At 40.5% G+C, this 23,970-nt stretch overlaps 1 protein-coding gene across 1 annotated transcript in view; it reads right to left on the bottom strand.

Annotated features, from left to right (window-relative positions):
- XPR1 (xenotropic and polytropic retrovirus receptor 1) overlaps positions 1–23,970 on the bottom strand; it is a 111,824-nt gene that overhangs the window by 80,810 nt on the left and 7,044 nt on the right. Inside the window, exon 2 of the mRNA XM_050900597.1 lies at positions 23,360–23,411. Within this exon, the coding sequence (XP_050756554.1) occupies positions 23,360–23,411 (52 nt within the window). The remainder of the gene's footprint in view (positions 1–23,359; positions 23,412–23,970) is intronic.

Genomic DNA, 23,970 nt, shown 5'->3' with positions numbered 1-23,970 from the left:
ATGTTAAAGTTAGAAAATGCATCCCATTTAATTATGATGTTGCAGCAGTATGAGCTTCAAAACAGAAAGAGGAGTGACCTCATGAGATGTTCATCTAAAATAAGATGAAAGTTGTCATAAGAATGCATTCCAACTTCTAAAGACATCTAATTTCTATGTAGGAATCAAATTTAGATTTAAAGTTCCTTGTGTTTGAACCTACACTAAATAATCAGTCCCGAACTCTCGGGCTACAAACAGCCTGTGGATCTGCCTGCACCAGACCTATAACCAAATATTCCTCTTTGAGCATACAGCTGGCAACTCCGAACAGCCCAAATATCTCAGAAACAAATTCATTCTCTGACTATACAGCACTTCACAGAGGTAATTAATCTCCAGTAGGATTAGCCTGCTGATGCTCAGAAAGCTTACTAGATATGTGAATAACCACCAAGAAAATCACAGAGGAATTGGAAACTCCAGTGACATTTTCAAAACATATCTTACCCCCCTATTTATCCAATTATTCAGTAGTAAATAAGCTGTTACACAGACAGAAAAAAAAAGTAATAATGGAAGTGGGTTCCTCATGAATATCTATTACCTCCCTCCAGTACCACAATGCAATAAACCAAACTCATCTTCCAGAACTACCACAGGTTACTTCTGCTTTCTCATGCAGGCCCAGCTATCACCCATGAAGAAACCAACCCCAGTCTCTCAACCGCCTCTTTCTGCAGAAAAGATGTAGGAACTTAGCAATACTAAGGCCTTCCACCCTTCTATGCAAACCAGATCATATGCTCAAAAACTGAGGAAGAGAGTACAATCACGAGCCTCACGCCGTCAAGAAAGCACGCAATAAACCCCTACCCAAAGCAGTGCTGTATTTAATTTGTAGTTAATTAGCTTCACTCTCATTTTGTAGAGACAGTAGCACATGTGGTCCACAAGTGTCATGGTTTAACCCCAGCCAGCAACTAAGCACCACACAGCCACTCTCTCACTCCCCCACCCTGCCGTGGGGTGGGGGAGAGAATTGGAAGGGCAAAAGTGAGAAAACTCATGGGTTGAGATAAAAACAGTTTAATAGGTAAAGCAAAAGCCATGCACGCAAGCAAAGCAAAACAAGGAATTCATTCACCACTTCCCATCGGCAGGCAGGTGTTCAGCCATCTCCAGGACAGCAGGGCTCCATCGCACGTAATGGTTACTTGGGAAGACAAATGCCATCACTCCGAACATCCTCCCCTTCATTCTCCTTCCCCCAGCTTTATATGCTGAGCGTGACGTCACATGGTATGGAACATCCCTTTGGTCAGTCGGGGTCAGCTGTCCCAGCTGTGTCCCCTCCCAGCTTCTTGTGCCCCTCCAGCCTGCTCGCTGGTGGGGTGGGGTGAGCAGCAGAAGAGGCCTTGACTCTGTGTAAGCATTGCTCAGCAGTAACTAAAACATTCCTGAATTATCAACACTGTTTTCAGCACAGATCCAAAACATAGCCCCATACCAGCTAGTCTGAATTAAGTCCACCCCAGCCAAAACCAGCACATCATGTAAAAACAGAGTTCTTTCTTTAACCTCAATTCTAAGATTAAATGCTGGAATTAAGACACCAAAAAAAGTGTGTAGAGTACTCTTCAATTTATTCTTGATTTCTTTTTCCTCTGCAACCTATTAAAAAAAAAAATAACCTAGCAAAAATAGTAGTTACTAAAATTTCAGGCAAGCCATTGGAAGTGTTGTTCATTTCAGGTTTGTTTTTTTTTTTTTAAACTCACCTTTCCGTGAAAGATGGTCCAATTGCTAGTAGAAAATTAAGTTTTACTGTTTTATCACAGAAAATTCTCAAACCATCCAAACTTTCAGAAAGTTACAGAGATTCCTATGCTTTGTTGCTAATACAAGCCATGTTTTCAAAGTACGAACAAAGTCCCTTCAGTTGTAATTGTGCAGAGTGGAAAAAAAATCCCACATTTTTCTAGACTGGGAAAGAGTCTATGCATTCCTCAAAGAACACTTTTACAGAAGCCAAGTAGTTTTTTTTAACTTCACACAAAACCTTTCAGGCTGCCATCTACTCAACTTTCCTCCTTCCTCTCAAGTTACAAAACAAGTAAGTAGTTCAAGTTGTTTGCAAACGTACAACAGAAGCGTAGCACCACCCAAGCACTTCGGAGGGCTTTTGCCAAAAACTGCCCACAACACTAATAGAAACCTCAATTGTTTCATGCTGATCTGAAAATACCTTAAGTTAAAAGACCTGACATCCTCTTCTCAGTGGTAACATTTCTTATTAATTTCAGGTAACTCACTTTGGCTGCAAGTGCAGTCATAAGACAAAAAAACCCTCATTGTTTGCTGGCCCACACTCACCAATATCAAGCAGGTGGAACACTGGGGAGATCAGCTTGCTCTCCACCAGACTCAATTTTTAATCAGGTTGCCTAAAAGCCAAGGGTTATAGAAACCAGTGATCTAAAGAAAGGGAACCCTGGAATTAGCCATACTTACATACTTACAGTATTAAACAATCTAAAAGTTCTGAGCAAACACCTGTGATGGATCTAGTGAAGAATATAAATCCATGTACAAGATTAAAGCAGTTTAACGCAGCCGAGACCTGGCGTAAGCAACGCCGTCCTCCACCACGGACAGCACCTATTTACAAGTGGTAAAAAAATTACTCGTGCATTAACAGCAGCATGAGACTTTCACACTATCATCACTGCTGCGAGTGGCTAAATTCTGGTAAAAAAACCTAAGCAAAAATGCAACTGCAGCAGATATTATGAACATGCAGTACCCTCCTACAACTGAGTAGCATGTTCTGCCAGGAAGTTACTCTCCTAAGAGTATTCTTTACTGTGTGCATGCATATTAGGAGTTGTGAAACACCAGCACAGGGTGAAACTGTGACCGAATAAGCCTAGTCATAGTTGCAGAGGTCCAAAGAACAGAACCATTAGACCTGCTTATAGCCTACGTCACCATCACTAGTACCGGCTCTTCTAACCAGTCAAGTGGCATAAGAATGCCATCATTTGTGACAGCACAAAAATCAATTTCCACGATTCAGCCAGTTGAAATTAATATAGTTTTAAGCAGTTTTATAGTATAAATGAAGATCAATGGAAGAAATGCAAAAGTAACCAAGAATTGAGATAACAGTACTTCCTACCCCCAAACCTCTCCCTTCCAAGTCCCCAAATACTAGGTCTGCAAGTGAATCCTCAAGCCTGGATTGCAGAGATAAGAAACTTGGGCAAATGGATGAACACCACAAAATTAACTTGTTTGAAGACGGTAAAGCAAAAAACTGCAGCACTGAGGGAAGCATTTTTTTTTTTCTTTGAATGTTACTAACTGAAGGCTGCCAAAACAGATAACAGATGGCTTGCATCGGACAAATAATATCCAACATCCATTGAAGCTGGAGCTGTCTGAAGAAGTTTCAAAAAAGTTTTCTGAAAGTTAGAGAGACCAAAAGCATCCAAAGGAACATCAGACAGATTCAAACAGAGTATTGTATCGCAGCGTCAGGCTTCCTGCCATGGCAAGAGCAGGTCTCTGTCCTCATGGATGGTCAGCAGCATGACCCAATTAGTTACAGTACATACAGCACCAGCAGTACTTCAAGGAGAGATTTCTTGAGTTTTGAAGTAACTCAGAGCTTTGCCATTACCCTAACAAGAATTCACCACTACTGCACACTCTAAATAGCATCTGCTTAAAAACAGAAAGTCTTCCCTTAGTAAAGGATTTTAAAAAGTTAATCTACAATTCATATCCTTTTGTCTAAACCAGACATGTTAAAACAGTGAGGTTTGGGGTTTTTTTTTTTTGGTTGGTTGGTTTGTTGGTTTTTTTTACCTGAATTGAGTTCACATGGATTTCTTATAAAAGGTCAACCTCTTTCTCTCGACTGACTCAAATGAAAACGTATTGAGATTATGAGTAAATGTAGCCATAAATCTTTCTCCCCCAATTAGTTTCTACAATCAACTGAAGAACAGCATCAAGAATACCCTACAGATTTAAACAAGGAACATCAATTTACCAGATGTAAATAATCACTTTTGATACAATTGGGAACATGAAGATAATCACTTCTCTAAACATAGCTGCATGGGATTTTATCCATCATTCTGGAGATGAGCATTGCCTTCCATCAATGTTTTAGTCACTGCAGTCATCTTAACCTTCCATCTTATTCTTCCTGAATTTCAGGTACTGTCTATCTTTTTAGGCACATCATATTTTTACTTCAAGTAGGTATTCACATTACTGCTGTAAAACAGTAAAAAAAAAAAAGTTCTGTGAAATTTCTTTGTATGTAGCTCTCACTAGCATTTTGACTAGGTTTTGAAAGACGGCCTTAAGTTAGCAAGTGTAGTTGGGCACTTATTTCCATTGTACTGGAGTCACTCAAATCACAGTCACATGAAACCCGTGGTTTACCTGAAACCTTGACTGTGCTCATTTTTCCCTCATCTTCATTTTCCAAAGGCAGTGAACTGTATGATAAATAGTTTAAATTAACAAGTTTTAAATGAGTTCTCTTATGGATCAACCTGACACAGGGCCAAGGTTGTACATCATGATGATGCACTGATTTTCTCCCTTTCCATATCATGTCTTCCTCACTCCTATTTAATAACTTTTAATAGCATTAATGGCATACTCTACTTAAGTCATTCAACAACTGAAGAGCGAGAGCGCTAGCATTATTATCTGTTTTATCACATCAAATATTTTCATTTGCGAGGGAGCCATTCTTACCCCACTGTAATCTATGTGCATCTACCTCAGTACTAAGCTGTTCAAAGAAGAGCAGAGTTTAACAATTAGCACAGGGTCACGGCACGTTAATGGATTTCACTGCATGCTATTGGTGTTCAGAAAGATTAATGGCAGAGAATTGCATTAATTAATCATCTTAATGAGCCTGATTGTTTCTCTAAAGGAAACGCAAGAAAAACAGTTCTTGCCTACAACTGGAGAACGTGTACTGTCTTCCACATACCTCTCTGTATTGTTCAAGTATCCTGTGGTTACTAAACCACAACAACACATGGCTCACTCCAGAATCCTGCAGCCTCCAACAGCTGCATTTTTCCTAAGAGCGCTCCGCGTTTGTGAGAAATGTCACTGGGGACTTCTCTATTCCAGGGTGGCAAGAGGAAAAAAGGCACAAAAAAAAAAAAAACCCCACTAGCATGAGGGGGGTGGTGTGGTGTGGTGTGTGTGTGTGTGCAGTGTTTAGTCCTCAGATCTTATTTGCATGTAAAGCTCTAATTTCATACTAATTCCAATGGGACCAGTTCTGTTACTCCCTGTAGGTACCATTCACGACTCCAAATGATCACTTCCAGACAGAGTAACAGGAAGTTACTTTTAGGTTCAATTTGGGGTTTATTTTCAGTTTACAGATGTATCAACAACTTAACTTCTCCCTCCTCACTCAGACTCAAAAGGAAACCTTCCAACAAGCATGTTCAAAAGACACGCTTGATACTATAACAAATTAATAACATACACTAAAACTCCATTTTGGCAAATGTAAACAAACTCTAAAGTGCCAGCGTGACTTACTTGCAGCACTCTGTGACAAAGCAGAGGTGAAAGCCTTTTACCACCCGAGTCTAACAGAAGTTTACTCCACTGCCTTTTGGAAATAGCAACGAGCAGCCTAACTCTTGCAGGATTACCATCAAGACAAACCATCAGATACAACTGCTGCCATGAAGCTGGTTTCTCTGCTCCTGACATTATGGCTTTTGTTAGATTAAGAGCTTCTCTTCTACTGTGAGGAAATTAAACTTTTGTTATTCTTGGTTTCAGCTAATGACATTTTACCCCTCCTGAACGGAAACTGAAGTTAAAATGGAAAGACTCAGGTCTACTGCTCTTTAAAATACACTTTTACAAGTTACCACCTCCTTTTATCATTGCTTCAACTTACACTAATAAAATTAACACATCTTAGCTCAGCTTTCTGACATTAAATGTTGCAAGAGGCCTACACAACAGCCTTATCTACAAGTCCACCTCAGAGAAGCTACCTGCAATACAGATGTCAGAAGCTGCCTGCAGTTTGAATTTCAAAAGCCACCGTATCAGCCTACATCAATCACAGGAAAACATAGATCTGTTTGCTTCACAGAGAAAAGATTTTCGCCTTTTCAGTTGTAAAAAAAAAAGTTTCTTAAAAACTGTGTCTATTGATTTTAACAAGAGCAAGGAGCACTCAGAACATCAACAAACCAAATTCTCTATTAACCCTTGGGAGAAAGTCCTGTGGCAAGTTTTTCAGGCCTTCAAATAAGTAGCTGCCAAATAAAAACACCCATGTATAGTGGCCATGTATCATCATCTGACCAATCATTATATTTTGTGCTTTTTTTTTTTTTGGCTAAAATTTTTAACAGTCACACCAGCTGCCCAGATGCATTTAAGGAGAAGCCTTCATTTAGGCCAGTTATTGTGTACTTGTCATTATACCTATTTGCCCTGAAGCACGCAGGCATGCCCTAGAAGTCACATAATTAGAACAGTTAATGAATCATTTTAACACTGCAAGTCCTTAAGGGTCCTGGAACCTCTACCAGATTTTATGAATTTCCAACTAGGTGTGAGGAAGTAATGAAAAAAAAAATCTAGATGATTAAAGTTTCTTCCACAGGATAAATTTACTTATTATAAGAAATCACTTCCAAGGCATTCAAACGAAGTACCAGCATCACCAGGGAAAGCTCCAACACACTTTCATACACAAACGGCAACAACAGAGAGAAGCCAGAAAGATTTTTTTTTAAATCCTCAAGCTTGTACTCAGATAAAGTTCTTAATACGACGCTGCTGATTAAAGCTAACCACGGAGTCCAAATCAAACAAACAGCACCCCTCCTCCAAAAGGAAATGCTTTAAATATGTAAAGTGGAACCTTGAACGGGTTAAATAGAAAAAATTAAAATCCTAATACACAGTGAAACATCTGAAATTCCATTTGACCCGTGGCAGAGCAGGAGATGCAAAACCTAGAGGCCTCGCACCACTGGCAACAGGCAATGCAGAGCACAAAGCAGCAGGAGGACAAAACTCCCTCTAGCTCTCTCTCATAAGCAGCCTATCACGTCCTTGCTCTCTGCCAGCACCAACTGCCAGGGAACCTTAAAATGAAGTTCATAAGTAAATTTTGACACCAAAACCAGCTACAGCAGTGGATCGTGGAATGAGGTGCAATCTGGCTATTATTTAAGAGGTCCTCTTCACAACTGAAAGGATAATTTCAGGGGAAAAAAAACACAAAGAGGAAAGCTTGCGAGAGAACAGCTTATGGAAGACAGAAAATATCGGTGGCTTAACTGATCAAGTGCCACAGAAGATGATCACAAAGCAGAAAAAAGTAAAGAACAACCTCCAAGTCACTCAGAACCCACCAGCAAATCTCTTCATGCTTCTCAATCATGACAAGAATCACAATCCATTTTCTACAGCCTTGGTCTACACTGTTCATGGTTTCTAAGAGAATATACACCAGCATACGTGCACCCTTTCAATAGCTTTCACTTACAGGCAATGGGCAAAGAATCATGACTGCCTAATTAGGTACACATCAAAGCCTACATTTTTCAATATTACAGAGCCATATCCAGACTTTCAACAAGACTTCAATAAAATTCTGCAAAAAAGATACAAAAACCAGCCCAACCACCAAACTAGCTAACTTAACCTCAGAGGCAAGGCAGGACAGACCTTATTCCCAGATAAGAGACTTTTGCTTAGGAGATAAGCAAGTCAAGATACCTTTAAAAGTAATGTGGCAGACCCATTTGAACAGTTCTAAGGAAAACAATGTCATATATAAACAATGTACTGGAAAGGAGCAAAGGCTCTGAGCTTACTCACGTTATCTTATTTTCCTCTATAAGACAGAGTGTCATGGTTCCAACAGTTTTACAAGATCTAATAAACCAAGGAGTGAAACAGCTCAACACCATCAATCTTGGTTTTTCCCCTTGCCAAGCGCCATGCCTTCTGCAGGAACTGACTCCTTGCCCAGAAACCAAACCACGGTTTTCTGCTTCTTCCTCTTCCTCCTCTGCTCCCTGGCAGTTGCACATAATCCAAGTTCAAACGCTTGCACTAAAGTTTTACGGAATATACAAGCGTCTTCAGTTACCGGACACTAAATTAGCTACTCAAAAAATATAAAAGAAATCTTGTAGTCTATAAAAGCAAGCTACAGCCAGACTCAAAAGCAGCTTGTCAAAGAATCAGACACCAACTTCTATTTCACTCATAAAATTCCTCACTATGCAGTAAGGAGAAAGCTATAATAAAAATAAAATGACAAGAGAAAGCTATTAAACAAAATCTGCCTTTAAAAATGATCCGATATCACAAATGCTACTTGTACTTTGTGAATGTAACCAATTTGACAGGAGCAGTAACTGGAAACAGATTGTAGTTGACACGTTGACGTATTTCTACTCTTGATTTAACAGGGAAGCCTTCAACTTTTTACTGGTTTTCTAACTTGAAATAAAACAACAATGAAAGAGAAGAGACAAGAACCTCACTGTCCACAAAGAAGAGGACACAGCTAATAGTAGCTGGTTTAATTCTTCAACTGGCTCTTTCTGGACAGGGACAGCCAGCATTTCAGCAGATTGAATTCCTAAACCACTAGATCTAAGTTTGTGCTATTCATTTATTTGTTTTATTATTAACAGGTCACAGAAACTTCAAGACTTGCATGAGTTTCAATTCAACCTAGGAAAATCAGGTTTTTGCAATAATTTTAAATTTACATCCATAGATTAATTGTAAAAAAACCACAAATGAAAATGCTTACATGCAGAATGTGAAAAAAATTATTTGCTCTAAAAGCTGTATCTTTTTACATTAAGAAGATTATATTGGCTGATAACAAATACTTACTATACATACAGGTGCACTTTGGATGAATAAAAAGCAGTATTAGAGAGAAAGCAAAAAGACTGCCTTTGAATATAGCTACCTAAATAAAGGCCATTTAGGTGAGAATATCTGGTAAATTATAAAACCAGAAACGTATGGGGAGAAAAGACACAACCTGACTGCCTACCTATAGCACAAAAGGCAACTGTAATCTCTAACACGTTGCTAGTTTCATATGGTTCTCCACTTCTGGGATAAATATACTGCTTAATAAGACAGACATAACAGTCTCCATGCAGGTTTTACATTCAGACTATTAATATGTGTTTGCAAAACAAAATCCCTCTTTTCTTTATATGAAAAGTGTTCTGAAAACCCACATCCACAGAGGATGCCCTATATTTCTTACAGCTAGGTGAAGATAAACTTTGCACTGCATATGGAACTATATGCAATACAGCTTTCCATTAAAAGTAACCCAGTTGTTTGGGCTTTGAAACGCAAGAGTAAGTATTCCAACAGAACGAACACCACCTCTGTTAAAAAATCCAAAACAAAAAAACAAAAAACAAACAAACAAACAAAAAAAACAAACCCAAATTATTCACATTATCCTGCTGACAACAAAGAGCCCGTCAGTTCAGGTAGGCCTGCTTCAGAGCTGCCATTTATCCTCCCTCGCCAGTTTAGTTCCACAGCAGCAGCATAATCCTCCTGCTTTGATCAGCTGCAAAACTGCTTGTTTTAAACAGACAGATGCACGGAGCCATCAAATTCTGCAGTCAGTCATCTCCTCGCAGACTCCCCAGCCTGAAAGTGAGCACCAAGCAGCAAGTAACAGAGCTGGATTCCTTAGTTAAAGATCAAGAGTATTTGTAAATAAATATATGTACAGAACACTTATTAAATAGGCCACTTTTTATTAGTATCTGAACAGATAATTTTTCTCCCACACACTGAAGGAAAGCACAGAAGATTAATTTAAGGTCGGTGGGCAGACGCAGTGCACTGCAGAGCTACATAACCAGAGAGCTGACGCTGCCTTCTCTCTTCCGCCTCTTCTCAGAAACAGCCACGGTCTTTGCAACTGAGCTATGAACTTTCCTCTCCATCAACAAATAGTTCCATCAAGCGTGGTGTACAAGAGAGGCACCAGATCAAAAAAACTGCAAACTCGCTCTCAGATGGCATGCTCCCTGCTTTGTTTAGGTTTCAAATAGCCATTTGAGCCTTTGCTTTCAGTTCAAATAACCTCTTGTCACCCTCCAACATGGAAAACTGAAGAGCTAGATAAATTAACTTTCCAACAAAGATCAGTGCAACGTTATGCAAACCAGAAAGAATTAGTGCTGTGCAATCCAGAAGCTGCAAGTGCAAAGCAGCTGCGCTCACTTCTGACACAGCAGAACTGAAGTCTAACTAAAACATCAGAAGAGGGACTTAGTATTAAAAAAAAAAAAAACCAAAAACAAACCACTCATCAATGTAAGTCTTCGAAGATTAAAAACAGAACAGCATGACCAAACAATGACCCAAAACAAATCTGAACCCACAAATAAGACTCAAACACTTTAAACAGAGAAGTTGCCAACTCTGACCATACACAACACCCAAGCAACTAAGCGTAGTACTTCAAGCAGTTCCTCATTTTTGCTAATTTCTGTAAATAAACTTAAAATTGAAAAACATAGAGAATGACAAAACACCAGTTCTCAAGCAGTCCAAGACATTGGCTTAGCCTAGCCAAAGGGCTCAAAAAAGTAAACATAAGAATGGGAAGAGAACTCACAGTGGCAGTTTTCTCCATTCCACTAGAGCCAAATATTGTCATCTGAAAAAAAATTAATTGAAATAATACCACCTCTTTGGGTTACAGTTACAAGCTACTCCTAAAAGATGAAAATCTGTACTGACATCAGTTAATACTCTCAGAGGTTTGGGGTTTACTTCCTCTGTTTAGATATCTCACAACAGCAGAACCACGTGAAGACTGTAAGGTCTGATGGATATTTGCAAGAGAACTCAAGGAAGTTGTGGTATTTAACACTATGTCTAAGCCTCTTCCCCTCTCTGTATTTTTTTTTAATTTAGAATATTTCAAGTGGGATCTCCTGTAATTGGTATAAAGGGATTAGACAGCAACATTACAGCACCAGAAACTGAACACTTCCATTCTCCAGACTATACTTTGACAAAAAGACCCTTTTCAAACTCCAACATGATCTTGCTGAAGTAACTGCAAAAAATTCAGAGAAAGAAGTGCAAGTCTAAAGTGCAGTTTCATGTAAATCCCAGCTTCTTGCAATATTCATAATAAATCCCCCTGCAATATTTTAATTTTGCACTTCCAACACAATTCAGTATAGCAGTTAATAAAAATCAAGCCCTTCGAGTATCAGAAGGTTAAGGCAAACTGGAAGCTAGTATTTGGAAGGCTTTGGCTTCATTATTCAGTATTCCAAAAAAAAAAAAAAAAAAAAATCATTCAAAAGCCCACAGTATCAACCATAATCTTGAGCTTCTTGTGCCGCTTCCCCTCACTACAGCAGAGAATCACTCATTTATCTGCTACTGCACATGGTGTTTGTCCAGCAAAGGTAACAGAAACATTGACAGGCTGGCTAGGAGCCATAACGGCAACTCTCGAAAGGATCAGCATAGGTGGAAGTTATGGTGGGGAAATTCATAAGGCAGGAAAAGAATACCGACACTAGCCTTTTTTACCCACTCTAGTAAAACGGTGCACATAAGTGAAAATCTCAAACAGACGTTGATCTAGTTATGTACAAAAGAGCACACAGTGCCATAATTTCTCTTCCTTATTTGACAGGTAAAGCTAACATCTCAGAAAATAATTATCATACATGAGATCAGCCACCATGAGCCACATGCTACAGTTGAAGACTAACAAGAGAGGAAAAAACCAGAACAAAATGAGAATTGCAGCCAAGGTGGTAAGAAGGTGATGAAGCAGAAACATCTCTTCCCAAACTCACCCCATTATCACCCATATACCTCAATAACCATGAAATCACTCCTGAAATGGATGGAGGATGGCAAACCCCTCTGGCATACCCTGCTTACCACATAAATAGGATTCAGTAAAATTGCCTCGCATGTAGAAGACTGCAGAGTTGCTACAATTAACGTCTGCTGCCTTTGGTTCCAAAATAGCCAGTTAACATTTTTATGTAAGTTAGGTAAAGAGACCAAAGCCTTTAAGCACATGCTATAAAGCACTCGTGTTACTACTGAAATACCAAACTAAAGGATTTGGCAGCCTAGGCTTACTGTATTAGCAGGGGTGGGAAGAACCTTCTCAGCTGGCAAGAGTTCCTGCATCAGCAATTCCTGACTGACAGCTGGGCTGTACCAGCCTCCCTCTCCATGTCCCCAGGGAAATGAATTCCGTGTCTGATGACTAATTCATTACTCGGATTTGTGCTTAGGCAAGTCCAAGCCCAGATCACGCACCTTCCAACGCTGAATTCCTCCTCAGCCGGAAAGCGAGCGGGTGCACATCTGCTCCATCTAGAATGCTGCATTAGCATGCGGCCACATCAATCCAGCTCAATAAGCTGAGAACAAAAGCCAGAATTGAATCTATAGGAGCTGGCTGAAAGCCGAAGAAACTGAAAGGGAAATGGGTACAGATCAATTCTAGCTGAGCTGCATTTAGATTTCTAAAACTGGAGGGGCAGATTTGAAAGCTCTTTTGTCAGTACCTTTGGAGCCTTGGAGACTTGAGTCCTATTTAACACTGACAGTAGCAAACTAATCTTCCACTGTAAGAAGACATGGGTGCAGCTAACACCAGAGCCAAAGACACCAGCTGGGGAAGAACAGCGTCCACATGTACACAGAAACGTGAGCCAGGAACCAAAAGCAGCCTGGCAAGCTCCACTCCGCACTGCAGCCCCTCGGAGAGCCAGGGGCCGAGCCCTGACCCAGCTCCTGGCAGGCTGGCTGCACACAGAGGAACCTGTTCACCTTTTCCCTTCACTACCCTTCTTGGTCCTTCACTTTCTGAGGCTTCACCACGAAGATGACATCTGCTGAAGAGAACGGTAAAGCTGTGGCAGGCTCCCCATTGCTGATGTGTTGCTAAAACTCACACCTGATATGGGGTATTTTTGCAGGATCTGAAGTGCTCACCAGAAACAGCAGTGACCTTACTGCCAGGATCATTACAGCAGATGGGGCTGGTCAGGTGTGGCAAACCCTACAAGCTCAGCTTTCTGTCTCTAACCTCTCTGCCTCCAACTGCTCAAAATTTCATTCACAATCCATATTTTACCGACTCACCCTGTGAAACATGAAGTTTTAATAAACAAGTCTTATCGACGTCCTACTAATTAAATCTACACCATAAATTAATGTTGTGTGTTAAGAGCATCACCTACAGCATCTGAAACCCACAAATGCAGCTTCTATATACACAATTATCACTTGCGAGCACTGACACTAATCCAGTTCGATCACAGAAAAGCAAAAGGCATTCTGACTTTTCTTTTTCCTTTACCCTCTCTGGGAAGCCTTGTCATCCCTAGGCCATTCAGTGAACTGTAACCTCTTAAAGGCTTCAAAAGGACACAAAACTTCCGAGAAATGTTTTCCTGCACCTGTGTTCACCAAGGTCCGAGCAGAACCAAGCCTTGGCCCAGGCTTCTACTGGAGAAGTGTGTTCTCCTGTGGCTGGGCAGGGAAGAAACTGAACCTTTGTCTTGGATTGCCACAGAGCTCAAGGACCATTTGGCATATACGAAAGACTATGAAGTAACACGGAATGCCGTATCAGGCTCTCAGATTATTTATTTTCTTGCTTTCCAATTGCTACTTCTGATTAGGGAAGACAAAGTCATATCAAAACACTGAAGTACAAGCCAAACTCCATTAACCTATTTATAGAATTTACCTTATAGGTACATCAGCCAATCCTGCTCATTATTATCCCATTTTACTGCATTGCCTGTGACTTGCTCCTACAGCTGTGCTAATAAGGGAGCTGCCTTTAAAAAGCATACCTGGGTTCACAGATTAGCAACCACACTGTAAATGCTGCTGATGCCCTGACACACAGCATTAAAAATACAAGGACATTCACAACGAACTCATATAAATGATCCATCAGCTAGAATAGGAAACGATAAGAACAAAGAATGGGGGTTTAGACCAACAATGCCCATTTTTCCCTATAGCCGACACATTATGGGACTGACAACTAGACAGGCTAGCCAGTACTGAACTGCTCCGTCTCAGGAGAAGCGAGGAGCTCGGCAGAGCTGTCCTCCTGGAGAGCTGCACAGGGACAGGATACCAGCAAAGGCAGTACCAGAATAGCAGCCTTGGCCACATGTCAGAACAAGTCTGCAACTGTGGGACAAGATAGATCCCGAGTTAACAGCTCGCTGATCTTTTCAGCTTCTCTGCACTTCGCCCCACAAATACATTAGGAGCTTTTATAAAAGAATGCTAAGCAATTACAGTAAAAATAAAACCAAAATTATAAACATAGTCTTGATGCTAAATTTGCCTCTTTTTGCTATTTAGAGCTCACATTTCAGCATGCAAAGAATTCTCACGCACCCCAAAATGTGTGCCTGGAGCTATATAGCACATGCAAAATAAATTGCATTTATATTGGTATGTTATGGCATGCAATTTCCCTCTTCCCAATCACACTGCCTGCCTCTCTTGTTAAGTCAAATAGCCTGTCAACTTCTCATCAGGAAGTAGAAATTGGTTTTCCATCTCCTAGGAGATAAACAAGGCTTCCCCCTCTGCAGAGGGGAAGTTGAGCTGCTGAGTGCACAACGCAAGAGCCAGTGCCCGCAAACAGGCAGGCTGGGGTGTGCTCGCCCGCGGGCTTTGCACCATCCCAGTGGCACTCCGTGCCCGCTGCAATGCCAGTCGCCTTCCTGGACAGAGCAATAACTACTTTAAAAAGTAGATTTTGTGTATTTTCATGCAGTTTTCTTTGTGATTTTTAGCTGAACATACAGAACTCTGACTCACAGTGCTGCTGTCTTACAACAAAGGAGCTTTAGTACTCGTCATACCACGCATTAGTAAAATATCCCTTATACCTCTCTGCAGTTTTCTTGAAGCTACACCCCTTCTCAGTTCACAGGGGAACAGAACCGTATGATAGGACTTTTACATTTAGGCTGTACTAATTCAGGGGAAAACGGTTACCTCACTCAACAGAAGTAGCATAAAACAATCTAAAATATATTAACTAAATGGCCGTATAATAAATGGAATAAAATATAGATTTTTAAACTCAATTTTTTTTTTTTGAACTGTGGCTTTGTAAAACTAAGATGCTGTAATTTTGCAGGTTTATGCTGTAACTAAAGTTAAAGATTATGTATTTACAAAAAGCACAATTACATTTTAAAATGAATTCATTATCTACTTTTACTAAAAAGGGGTCAAGCTGCAAGGCTACAGATACACTGTAAAAAGAACAGGTGAAATACACAACTAGCCTTCTTTTTACTTCAGGAATCAGGAAAAAGAAATGTGACCAGGAGTGAGTTGACTTTTTACCACATCCTTGCTAATTTTAAAATTACTTAATCAAAGAGACAGACCTTCTCATGTTCAGAGACCATTACTGCAATAGCCACTGCATGGTGCGGCCCTACAGCAGATTAAGGTAACACAACCGAAAGGACCGCCCTAGCAGGAGGGTGCCCAGGGACAGCCTTTGCTCCTCCACCGCATCACACAGAGATGTCAGGACTCCATGGGGTGTTGGCGGGTTGGCCATTTTTCTAAGGCATCTTACAAGCAGCTACGATGTAAAAGAATGAGATTTCCTTCCAGGGATATTCTGCTTATTCCCTTGCGCACAGCATGCATTTTTAAAGAGAGAGAGAAACGAATCAAATTTAATTCATATTGCATTATTCACCAAGTAGCTATAGTCTCATCCAAAATCTTAATTGTCTAGTAATTCAAGTCACCTATTTCAAATACAGCTCCAAAGGAATGACTAGAAACCCAGAGGCTGTCTCCTACACGCACACTGAATCTTGCTGTTAAGATGTCTAGTGCGGTCTTTTTTTGAAACAAAGCAATAAATACCGGCCTCTTGTATATACATGTGCAGTGCTTCTTCATGTCTACAGCCAAAATGCTGTTTGATGTTTCTCTGTTGTCTCAGGAGCGCTTCGTTGAAGGCACGGCTGTCTGTCAATCTTCCAGCTTTGCGAATCTTTTTCTATTTTCCAACCCTCAAGTTTTGACCACTAACATGAAACCTGGCACATACCGGTTAAATTATGAGCACTGTTAATTCCTCTAACCACTAAAAAGGTAACAGACTGGCATTTTTAAATTACTGGAAAGCAAATGCAGGAAGGAAAAAGAGGAAAAAAAAAATGGCACAGTTGAGCATTTCTGATGTTGCTGTTACCCTATATACATCATTAAGGAATCATCTACAGCCCTTCTGCAGCTGGACTTTTAAGACAGTAAACTGCTTTTTAGTAAAAGTAGATAACGAATTCAAAGTAACAGTAAGCAGTTTGCAGACTTGCAAAAGCAACCTGCCTCTAGATGCAGCCCTTTCACATGGGCCAGCCTTGACTATCAGGTCCAGCTTTCGCTATTACCTCCTGAGCTACATACAGCTCTTTGATTATCCCGGGTTTAATAGCTCTTAGTACTCAATACCAAAGGATGCTTAAGAAAAAAAGGGTACAGAACAAAATTGCAAAGCAATTAACTGCCCATCCCTAAGCCTTGAACCTATACTCTTCGGTACACTTGGGACTCAAGTTCTCCACCCAACGTGAATGCCTCAAAGCTCTTTGAGCTGCTGCGGAAGTTACCCAGAACACATTAGAAGACAGAGGAAAAGGAAAAAAAGCTTGCTCAGCAACAACACGAGCTTCCCGGCTTGTGCACACAGATGAAGTGGCGTATCAGCCCAGGAGCTGGCCATAGGGCAAATGGAAAGTGTGAGGAAGTCCAGTGTTTCCACCAACCGCAATCACAAGCTTCCTTCAGAAAGAAACAGTAATCTACACAATCAACCTGCTAAACTACTTCCCACCACAACCCTCTCTTTGTTACCCTGCATGGTCCCACACCAGCCCAGAGAGCCCCAGGGAAGCTCCCTTCTGCACCAGGGATACTCTCCCACGAACTTTCTGGAGCAAGTGGTTTCTAACAGCTGAAAGGGTTCACAGCCAGGTGCAAAAATACAAACGAACTTGCAGCCCACAGAAACCAGCACCTGCACGCAGGCCAGGACCCTGAGCACACCAGTCCCTAGGGGCAGCAGCAAGGGCTGCTCCTTGCTGCCAAGACAGCTCTGAACGTACTCCAGTGCCACAACTTGAGCACTTGCGGTCTATGCAACGGTAATAAAATCAGAACTTATATTGGCCAGTTGTCTGCACTATCAACAAGTTACCCTCAATCATCCCAGGTCTGTACCTCACCTGACCTTTATTCCACACCCACGTTACACTAATTAATGGTTAAGCAGAATTCAATCACTAGGTACTCAATACCTCTGAGGAAATCGCTATATCAACAGCGTAGGTGGGTCTGCATTACTCTGAATGAACAGAAAGTGGCATGCATTGGTACAAAGCAAGCACCGCGGTCAGTCTCAATGCTGACTTGCTGCGAACACCGTACTGCTTCTGACAGCAAAATGACTTTTACATGAGAACACAGTACACTACATTTTCATAGAGGCATCTGTGCTCCAAATATTTTGGTGATCATCCAGCTGTTCTCTCACACTACTCTGCACCCTACTACAACCATATGCACTGTTTACCTTTCAAATTTTATTGCCCTAGGGTAAGAGAAACCAGACATCACCTCCTTCTCTAAATGCTGGTATGCAGCCAAGTTCTCCTCCTGTCCACCGTTTGCATGGTCTGGAAGCTAACGTTTTCAACAAGCCCAATAACCTATTTTTCTATAGCTACTCCAATACCTGGCATCAGGTCTCCAACTGAGAAGAGGACTGCCATGGGATTTTTTATTTTTTGTTTGAGCTTACACACTAGCTATAAATGCGGAGGCCTCCAGATTGAATTACACTCTGCACAGAATCAAGGACCAGCACCTAGGGGGTAGGACACCAACCTTCAGTCACATGTGTCCTTCAGAAGGACACCGATCCCCATGTCCTTGATGGGCGTGCAACAACATAGTGAAATAAAGACAAAGCATTAATCTGCTGGTGGCTGCTTCACCGTAGTTGATGTGAAGCAGTTCTGTTGAAGACTCCCTTAAGTCTAAGCATTCCCATGTAAACAAAACCTCAACCCGCTACAAAGTAGGCTTATGCAATTGGAAATAAATGTTTATTTTGAAATAAAAAGAAGACATCTGTATATATACAGACAAACCATAAGCCTTTGATCAACCCTACAAAGCATGTCTGCATATAACAAATGAAAATCATCAGCCTCATAACTTCCTTTGGAAAAAAAGAATGTTTTTTCCCACACCCTGCTTATTCACTGAGATTACTTACCACGCTAAAGAATACTATCTTATTTATTTAGTAACAGAAATAAATCCAAACTAAAGATTTGTAGCTGTCAGTTAACATGGTAAGTGCATTACAAATGAAAGCAGGAACAAGGGCACTCTCAGCATGTCCCAAACTTGCACCTCTTGCTTTTCTAATCTAGCACAAGTAAATAGGTGACCATACAGATTACAAGTACCAGCAGGGGATCTCCATTGCCACTAAAGCTTTTCCCCTACCAATCAAATGTTATTTTAACGTCACCTACTGATTTGGGGTTTGAGTTCTACCTTAAAGCACCCATACTCCCCACTCCTATGCTGTTACACCATTCCAGCCCCACACAGCTCTTCAACCAGCAGTGATCCTCATTCAAAAGGTGCCACTGGAATTCAGGATTGGGGTTAAGCGGAAGAAGTAATCTCCGTAATAAGAGGATACAACAGAACGCTCTTGTACCATCTGATATTACAACAATGTTTGTTTACACAAGTATTAAAGGGAGGTTAAATTTCAATATCTGAAAGACAAATATTCTAGGAAATAATATTTAGAGTGGACCCTGTCCGTTCGAGCAGATAATCAGAATGAATAATTTACAGCCACACTTTCATCTCCACTGCAGCTGAGAAGAGCCGCATTGTAAGGAGCTTGGGGAGATGCCGACACATCTGCTCACCAAGTGGAATAATCGGGAGGACTCCAAGCAACAGTGGTCCAGTAACCTGTTTTACTTAGGTGACAAATGGGACAGGAAGCAGTGGGAGGAACAAGGAACGCAAGAAAATCCACATGCTCATGGTGAGGTCAGTATTTCATGCTTTTGCAATACTGCACATTCTGCCTCGGAGAAAACAAGCACTACGCTGGGTTTTCACCTCTAAATTGTCACAGATTCTTCCTAAAGGTAGCTCAGGGTCGAGGAAGGGTGCCTGCTCACACTGACCTGGCACGCTTGCATGCAGGCCTTCCTGCCGTGCCGTGAGGACTCAGAAGCTGAGAATAACATCATGGCAGCATCAATTCATCCAGATCGCTCCAGTAACAGTAAGCAGCACGTAACAAAGAGCTAACAAAGCAAACATGCATCAAAGAATTCTCCAGAAATTCAAGCAAGTCCCATCATACAGCTGGGAATCAACCATCATTTGATACTTTTTCCAGTGATGTGTACGAGACTGAATTAACAGACTAATTTTGTACAGGTGTTGCTCAGGTGGAAGGATGGTGCAAGTTTCACCAGGGGAAAGTCTCGTAAAAAGATGAGGAGCAACACTGGCATATAGAAAACTCGTTACAAAGTAGACAGATGAGGAAAAAAAATGTGTCTTTGAACAGATTAAAGAAATCTCTGTGTACAGCTAGTAACTGCCAAAAAAGGCGAGCATACAGTCTGGTATAACTCTCATGAAACACAGGGAGCCACAGCACCTTGCAGTAGTGTCAGGGGACAGCTATAAACAATCTCCTCCTATCATACAGCCTTGACAGGTTTTGCTTATTCACATCTACAGGGTTTTTGGTTAACATCGCAGTCTGTGTTTATTACCTGAAAACAGGAAAAAGCAGATAGACCTAGGTATGATTCAATGTAGCACAATGAGAAGGGTCACCATATAACTAGATAATAAGCAGAGTAAAAATTGCACAATTTAGAGCCAAGATCCTCTTCCCAGCAACACTTTGTCCACCAAAGTAGCACTAGGACCACCAGTTACAGAGCTTAAGAGTCATTCTGAAGTTAACTTTGTTTACCCACATCCCAACCACAAACAGGAGATTCCTAAATACAAACCCAATGAAAGCTATTAATGATGGATGGTTCACCTATTACCTGCCTTGCCTATTACTTACAACATGCCTTGGTTGGGTAGCACTGTTTTTTTGTTTTAAAAAGTTTCCAAAATGTTTCCAGCATACTACTAAGCAATACAAAGCATTTCTGTATGTATACAAATTTTACCAATTGATATAGTAAGCAGTCTGCAGCAGAAATCTAAGAAACTCATTCACAAGTCCTGAATTACACATCCAGCTGAGCAGAGTAAGAACTAGGAACAGCCTTGGCTTTGGTATACAAAACTCCCTTTTCTTCACAGTCCAACGTATTAACTGAAGATTAGCTTTACAATACATGTAAGGTAAATCAAAACCAACTGTGCATGTCTACAGTGTGTCTGTGATCAACGAGATCAATTAGAAAATGGATTTTAGTTAGACCAGTCTAAAATGAGATTACATTAGGCTCATACTGGGAAGCTGGGTTTCAGTAGCACACTCCTGTAGTTTCTGTGCTAAGCTCAAAATAACGCAGAAGTATCCATTGCAAAATCCATATTAAACTGAAAACATGCAGGCCAACAGCCAGCCCCTGACAATAGCCGCTACATCCTCCCGAAGTTCAAGGAACTTGCTCCATCTCCTCTGACAGGGACTAGAGCAGTGTTTTGGGCACAGTTTGTATGCAGTCACACACTAACCCTAGCCTAAGGCTTCTATGAACAAAGGCGGAAGGGCTTAAAGGAGAAGGAAGTAAGCAACAGGGATGGAGAAATACCTGGTCTTGATCCATTTCCAGTACAAGCCTTTCCTAAAGCTGCAGCTCATGGAAAGACATCTGCCTTCCCTCTGTCACCTCTGCACTCCTATGGGCAACAGCAGAAGAATCCACTGGCTCAGACCTGCCCGTACAGACAGCTCAGTCACTCCAGCGCAAATAGCCTGGCCCCATCCTGAGCAACACACAGTTTTCAGAGAGGAACCCAGAGACTAAAAAGCAAAACAGACTCTCAGCAGAGAGAAAAAGAGAGGGAAAGAACACACTGAAAAGAAACTTTAAAAAAATCCAACCGCCACACACATGCTCACGTTCACTTAACGAACAAAAGGTGAAGGAATTAGTATAGCTGCTCTCTGCTTAAAGGTGGGTCAGGCAAGACAGGGTTAAATATGAGCGGTTCAAAACAGTTTGGATTACTTCGTTCTCTACAGTACAGAGGAAGACACCCAATCCCAAAAAAATAAACAGAACATTGTTCTACTTATGAAAAGTGTCTTAAGTCATTACTTTCCTTTTGTTGAGGTTTTGAAAGCATCAAAGGATGCAGAAGCACAAGTTAAAATTCTTTCAACATTTAAAAGAGCATAAATATAATATTGTACCATTTTATTCTTCACCTTCTCTTCCTTTGCCAAATATGTTTACACACAAACATCACAGCATATTACAGAACATCAGTATGCCACAAGCATTGAAAAAAAGAAATCAAAATGCTGAATTATAACACTTTGGAGTTTTACAGCTAGCAACTCTAAGCCCACCTTGAAATTCTAGGTACCACAAGCAAAACCCAGTCAGCCACATTCAAACATTAGACTACAAAATTTTATTAGTACAGACACCATTTGGTCCCATTGTCAATAATAAACTGATGGACAGAAAGAGAGTCTTGTAAATGCTCCAGTCTTCCAGACAACTAATGCTGGATTTCCAACAAAATTAATAAGTTGTCTTTAACAGTTAATAGTCAGTTTGGCCTACACAAACCACTTCAGTTCCTCTTAGCTAGAAAACTGGTTTTATGCTGTTGGGGAAAAAGGTTTGTGAGTGGTTTTTAAGCAATTTTGCCACTCAGAAAAATAAAGCGAGATTCTCCTTTTTTGCCAGTGTATTGCTGGCAAGTTTTCCTCGGTTTTCCAAAGATAACCCATATATTTTAGATGATGCTAGGACCATAACCTTTAGAGATCTAGTTCTAGGACCTGCACTTTAGAGAAAAGGGTGATTGATTTAACAAAATTAGCAGGCTGAGTCAAGTGAGGAACTAAAGATTATACCTGTCTAAGCATTGCTTCAGTGAAGTTTTCAGCTTAGATTGTACGTCTGAAGAGTATAAGGAAAGACTGCCCCATCACACACACACACTTAGTCTATTAACTATTGCAGTTTTTGTTTTTAAATTCTTATCAAAGACCAGGTAGAGTTAAATCCAAAAAATTCATATTCCACATTATTTTCACTATGTCATACCTCATTTCCCAATTCCAATCAACACAAAGTAGTTAATAAGCTAACATTAATAGTGAATAGCATTATTCATGTTAGCCAACTGCCTACACTAGAAGCAACAGTTGTTGTTCTGCTCTATAAATATGCAAGAAAGAAGCCCAGAGCCGCATTCAAAGAAGTTAGTGAAATTAACATTGCACTGCAATCAAAGTGAAAATAATAAAAGTCAGGAGGTTAAAAAACAGTTTGAAATCCACAGGAAGGGCAAGAAAGTGGGGAGTGAAGCAACATAAAGGCAAAAACTATTCAGTACTTCAAAGACAACAAAAGGAAGAAGAAAGATAAAGTAAAGGGCTCTATTGAGAAATTTTGCACAGATCATCACTTAATTAAACAAACTATTCAAAATGCAGTGAGCTTAAAACCAAATGCTGTACTAAAATACTCTAGAGAACTCAGTGGCAATAAACACATGCAAACAAGAAAATATACTCATGTCCACATACGAGAGGTAGCACAGCATTCAGGGAGGACACAGAATGAAAGGACGAGACTCTTCCAGTTCAAATCACCAGTAACAAACCAGGAACCAGTATCTCTCCAGCACAATTATCTCCCAAAGTGGCTAGCTGTCACAGGAGAACAAAGGTCTATTCTCAAGCGATGAAGCAAGTACTTCCACCAGTGAATGCCCTTATAAGCAAGAGGAATCCAGCTGTTGAAGTCTCAAACTATACAAAGACATTTATTGTCCTAATGACAGAGGACAAAGAGTTCTAACAATCAAAAATAGCATGCAGGCTGTGAAAGGCCAGGCATTTGCCCATCAGTATATTAAGTTTACCAATTTAGGAGGACTGAGGACAGAAAAGTAGCAGGACTATGTGTCCAGCACCCAATGCCAAGAAAAACACGATTCTCAGTTACAATTTGCTTACCTTCTATAGAAGGGGCCTGGTCCACAGCTGCATATAGCATCTCTTTCAAAGCCTGCAAGGGAGAGGTAGAGAACAAGGAATACAGTTAGTATGAAAAAAAAAAATTATATTGTTTTGATATGCCTGTTTGAAAACAAAAGCAATTAAAGCCCTTTTATCCTCCAGACTGACACAGAAAGCTATGGTACGTGATGTCAACGCTATCACACATATTTCTGTTAACAAAAGAAACACAAGTTCATGTTTACCAACTGCTTTGTCTAAAGCCTATTACCTTACTAATGTATAAAATTTGTTTCAATTGTACCTTTCAACATCTTCCTTTGGAAAAATGTTTCCCGGTTGGTAGGATCTTAAAGGTTTTATGTTAAAAAACAAACAAACAAAACAAAAACCAAAAACTGTTGCATGACATGGAAAGGAGTTTGTCAAGGCAAATGGAGGAAAAGCAGCATCAGGGATTTCTTATCACTGTCATATAGGAGTACAGAACTACACATACATTCCAAAAGCTGAAGACAACATGACGAAGGAGATTAGAGAACCAGGGGTGATGGCCTTCTCTTGAGGCGGAAACTGAAGGACAACATTAACACCAGCCAGAATTATTA

Source organism: Gymnogyps californianus, chromosome 8, assembly GCF_018139145.2.
Source record: "Gymnogyps californianus isolate 813 chromosome 8, ASM1813914v2, whole genome shotgun sequence".
NCBI lineage: Eukaryota > Metazoa > Chordata > Aves > Accipitriformes > Cathartidae > Gymnogyps > Gymnogyps californianus.
Note: the sequence above shows the minus strand (reverse complement) of the source record. Positions and strands in the feature narration are given on the sequence as shown.